Source organism: Austrofundulus limnaeus, unplaced genomic scaffold (assembly GCF_001266775.1).
Source record: "Austrofundulus limnaeus strain Quisiro unplaced genomic scaffold, Austrofundulus_limnaeus-1.0 Scaffold234, whole genome shotgun sequence".
NCBI lineage: Eukaryota > Metazoa > Chordata > Actinopteri > Cyprinodontiformes > Rivulidae > Austrofundulus > Austrofundulus limnaeus.
The window spans coordinates 183,811-188,617 of NW_013952636.1; the positions used below are offsets into that span (position 1 = coordinate 183,811).

General features: G+C 42.6%; 1 protein-coding gene across 1 annotated transcript in view; it reads right to left on the reverse strand.

The window, feature by feature from the left end:
• The window catches only part of dhx57 (DEAH (Asp-Glu-Ala-Asp/His) box polypeptide 57), a 23,629-nt gene that overhangs the window by 13,615 nt on the left and 5,207 nt on the right, over positions 1 to 4,807 (reverse strand). The window contains exons 5-11 of the mRNA XM_014019838.1: positions 3,707 to 4,569; positions 3,438 to 3,613; positions 3,228 to 3,349; positions 1,678 to 1,873; positions 1,449 to 1,573; positions 1,234 to 1,367; positions 1,095 to 1,149 (exon numbers count right to left, since the gene is read on the reverse strand). Coding sequence (XP_013875292.1) covers positions 1,095 to 1,149; positions 1,234 to 1,367; positions 1,449 to 1,573; positions 1,678 to 1,873; positions 3,228 to 3,349; positions 3,438 to 3,613; positions 3,707 to 4,569 — 1,671 coding nt within the window. The remainder of the gene's footprint in view (positions 1 to 1,094; positions 1,150 to 1,233; positions 1,368 to 1,448; positions 1,574 to 1,677; positions 1,874 to 3,227; positions 3,350 to 3,437; positions 3,614 to 3,706; positions 4,570 to 4,807) is intronic.

Sequence of the window (4,807 nt, forward strand, 5' to 3'; positions counted from 1 at the left end):
TTCAGCTATTATTTTGCTGCTATTAGCCATCATTTAGCTACTTTCAGCTATTATTTTGCTACTATTATCAATCATTTAGCTACTTTCAGCTACAATTTTGCTGCTATTAGCCATCATTTAGCTACTTTCAGCTATTATTTTGCTACTATTATCCATCATTTAGCTACCTTCAGCTATTATTTTGCCAATATTAGCATAATTTAGCTATCTTCAGCAATTATGTTGCTGCTATTAGCCATCATTTAGCTACTTTCAGCTATTATTTTGCTACTATTAGCCATCATTTATCCACTTTCAGCTATTATTTTGCTGCTATTAGCCATCATTTAACTACTTTCAGCTATAATTTTGCTACTATTAGCTATCATTTAGCTACTTTCAGCTATTATTTTGCTACTATTGGCCATCATTTAGCTACTTTCAGCTATTATTTTGCTACTGTTAGCCATCATTTAGCTACTTTCAGCTATAAGTTTGCTACTTTTAGCCATCGTTGTGTAACTTTTAGCCACTATTTTGCCACTTTTAGTTGTAGCATTGTTTGGCTACCATTAACCATCATTTAGCTACTTTCATCCAATAATTAGCTACTTTTAGCCATTGTTTTGCAACTTTTAGCTACTATACTGTCACTTTTAGTTGTAGCCATTGTTTTTTAAATTATTTTCTAAATTTTAGCTTTTAGCTAATTGAGCAAATATTGGCACTTGGGTCTGGTTTTGCAAATTTAAACTTTCAGACGGTGTTTTGCCCATTTTCCTTTTGGTCTGTTTTTTTATTATTATTATTATTATTTTATTATTCGGCTTCCTTAATAATAAATTTCAGCAGAAACTGCAGATTCTCCAGTTTTTATCAGAATCAGATTTATTGGCCAATTATGTTGACACACACAAGGAATTTGTTTTCGGCTGTTCGTGTCTCTCTAGTATTAACACTATACAGATACTTTACATATAATTAACACATAGTACACAACATACAGAAAGACACACATTATACTTCACTATACCAGGATGTATCTGTGTGATGTGCTTTACCGCGCAGATATATAGATAGATAAAATACATCTTAAGAAAGATGTGTTTTCTTACCCAGTTTTAGCGATTGCATCCTCAAGAAAAAACTGGTCAACAGGGAAGGTACGACCTTAAGATAAAAATAAATAACACGTTAGAAATGAGGCACTGGATTTCTGTAATTTGCAGGTTTGATGCAGATTAACGGGATTACCTGGTATGTGGACAGACGGACAGTTATAGAAAAACTCAGAGAAGAGGTTGGCATTAAGAGTGGCGCTCATCAGAATAACCTTCAGGTCTGATCTTTGTGCGATCAAGTCCTTCAGCACCAACAGCAGGAAGTCACTGAACGTAGGTCGTTTAGAGAAAACGGTCAAAATACATGAAAACTCAGCTCAGAATAAATGATGAGCAGATCGCACACACCTCTCCTCTGTTCGCTCGTGCACCTCGTCCACGATGACGTGTGTGACGCCTCTGAGGTCCGGCTCGCCCTCCAGCCTCCTCAGCAGCACTCCGGTGGTGCAGTACAGCAGTCTGGTGGCCGACGACTAACAAAGAGATGAATTTACTGAGAAAATTAAAGCTGTGCAACTATTTACACCAATCAGGAATGACAGGACCCCGCCCATCCCTGCGTGGGACGTAACCGTACCCTGACGCTCTCCAGGCGGATCTGGTAGCCCACAGAGTTCCCCAGGCTCTCGGCTCGCTCCTGCGCGACTCTCTGAGCCACAGAAATGGCAGAAATGCGGCGAGGCTGGGTGCAGAGGATGTTGGCCACCTGCTCCGCCGCGCCGCTCAGCGAGGCGTCCAGAATGAATTGAGGAATCTGAGTCGTCTTACCGCACCTACGAGAAGGAAAAATTCAATCCTCAAGTTTTATTTCTGTTGATGAATGATGAGCTTAAAAAGGTGAAAAACGGGCCTTTTTAGAAGTAGAGAAATTAAATGAAGCTTTCAAACAACTGATGACACCTGAGTCGCTAAAATAAAAAAAAAAAAAAGAGTAGCTAAGAGTAGGAAACTAGATGCTATGGCTAACATTAGCAAAGCTGTCACCAAAATTAACAAAACGTGTTAACATCAGCAAGACTTAAGCTTAAAATATAAAAAAACATGTTCAAGTTAAAATGAGCCAAACAGTAACTAAAACTAGCAAAAAGAAATGAACAACCTAAAAGAAACAAAACGATGAAGCTAAAACGATCGAAATTGTAGCTAAAATCTAACAGAATCAAAACAGATGCTAAAGCTAAAAACATTAAAACTGTAGCTAAAATCTAACAGAATCAAAACAGATGCTAAAGCTAAAAACATTAAAACTGTAGCTAAAATCTAAAAGAAGCAAAACAGATGCTAAAGCTAAAAACATTAAAACTGTAGCTAAAATCTAAAAGCAAAACAGATGCTAAAGCTAAAAACATTAAAACTAGCTAAAATCTAAAAGAAGCAAAACAGATGCTAAAGCTAAAAACATTAAAACTGTAGCTAAAATCTTAAAGAAGCAAAACAGGTGCTAAAGCTAAAATGAGCAAAATTATAGCTAACATCCAAAAATAAGTAAAATGGGAGCTAAATTCTAAAAGTGTCAAAAAGATGCTAAATACTAACGGTACGTTCACACCGAACGCGTTTTGAGCAGCAGGAGCGGCCGATTTACATGCAAAGTCTATGAGGACACGCCTCTAGGGGTCGTGTGTCACATACGTTTTGGGCGGCGCGCAAGGAAGGGAGTGACGAAACTAACCGAACAAATCGCCTCTTAATCATCTGGTGAGTTAATTATCTGCTGTGCACAACGTTTGCTTGCTTTTTAGTAAATAAATTAAAGCCATTTTCTTTTATTTTCTCTTTATTTCACCTGCCGAGGACACGTTCCTCCCACACCTCGCTGCTGCCGCTTGTTCTGTCTGAACACTAGTGCGTTCTTCGGTCTGAAAATAGTGCGTCCAACGAGAGACGTTTTGCGCCTTTTGGCCGCTCAAAACGCGTTCGGTGTGAACGTAGCATAAAAGTGACAGAACAAGAACAGAAAGTTAWAAGTAAGCCAATGATAGCTTAAAGCTGAGTAAGAAGACTAAAATAGGGAAATGTCTTTTTTAAAAGAATTTAAGAGAGCTTAATAGTGAACTAATTTTAAATACAGTTAAAGCGTTTGCACAATAAGGTTTTAAACTCATTAAAACTCCGTCCTGCACCCACCCAGTCATCCCGCTGATCACCAGCACCTGGCAATGCTCCAACACATCCAGAATATGCTCTTTTTCCTGCCAAGCCGGGAGGTTCTTCCTCTGCTCCAGCATGGACCTGAAGCGTCTGGATGACTGGGTTGTTAAAAAAAAGACAACATTATAACAAAATATCTGCGTTTGACAGAMTGTGATAAAAACATATATAAAATGTTGATTTTACTTGTTTTTTCTGGAATTCTCTGCAAAGCTTTTTGTTCTCCTGTAAAACGCTGTCCAGTTTCTGACTGTGTTTGTCCGCCATGCTCTTCTTCAGGTTGACGTAGCTTTCGCTCTCAACCGGGACAGCTCGGACCTCCAMGTCCTCGTCCCGCTCGTCCAGCTTCTCCGTCTCTTCCACTTTAAGGACAAACGTAAAGAGAGCTTCGAACCGGATCAAACACAACTACAGATATAGTAAAAGTCAGACAAGCCTGCGTGTKGATGACTCACGCTCTGTGGGTGTGTGGTTGGAGAGCGGAGCGGTCCTCCTGCTGTTCGTGGAATTACTCCTGCTGTCCACGCTCCTGCTCTTCGCCGCGGCGGGCCGAGGCTGCGGAGGTCCCACTACAGGTGGCGGTGAGCTGTATTTGTGGTGGCTGACAGCCAGCAGCTCCTTCATACGGAGCTCGTCCTCACATAAGGTTATGAGAGTGTAAACGACGGGCTCGCAGCACCTGGCTGCAGCCAGAGCCTCCTCGAATAACTTCTCCGTGACGCAGAGTCTCCCCGCGGCCCCGACACACTCGTCGTTGGTGCTGAAGGCGACGATCGGCGCCTGGTGGGGGTAACGGTTTCCTCTGRGGAAGCGAACCTCCAGCTCATACTCAGGAGGGGAATAGCTGCTGAAGCYCGGTTGGCTCGGGCCCTTCGGGTCTGCGGGACCAGCCCCCGACCTCCCTTTTCCTGGGAGTTCGTGTCTGAACTTGCATTTGTCTCCGAAGCGGCACCCCTGATCTTTTAAATAAAATCTGCAGACTCCCCGAACGTGCGCGGCTCCCCCTCCGTTTCTGGCCTCTCCGATGCTCTTGGGAGCCTTTTCGGACAGGAACGGGAGATCCAGGGACACGGCCCACACCGAGTTGGGGATACGCTCCTTAAAGCGGTCGCCGTAAATAGCATCGAGGGCCACGGCTTCCTCCTGCCTCAGGTTTAAACACTCGTCCATCGGGACGCCCTGGAGGTCAACGGGGGAGACGGTTTTCTGTCCGAAACGTTCGCTGTAAACCTGGAGGAGAAGCTGCTCCAAGGTCGCACCGAACTCTCCTCCTCCAAGCTCCAGCGCCTGTTTGCTGCGCTCTCTGTCAAATCCATACCTTAACAGAGGGAAACGTACAGAATGAACAGAATTTAAGACACTATGAATGCTTAAAACTACAACTTTAAAGGAGACCAATGTGGGTCGTATGTCTGTGGGCTATACAGACCGTGTTCAATCAATTTAAAGCACAAAATAATTCTCAGATAATAAAATTTCCCATTTTCTAGTTCTGCCTGCTCTGACTTCCGTTCAGAAGAGCTGTTTATGTTAATGAGCTCTGTTGGTAACGCCCT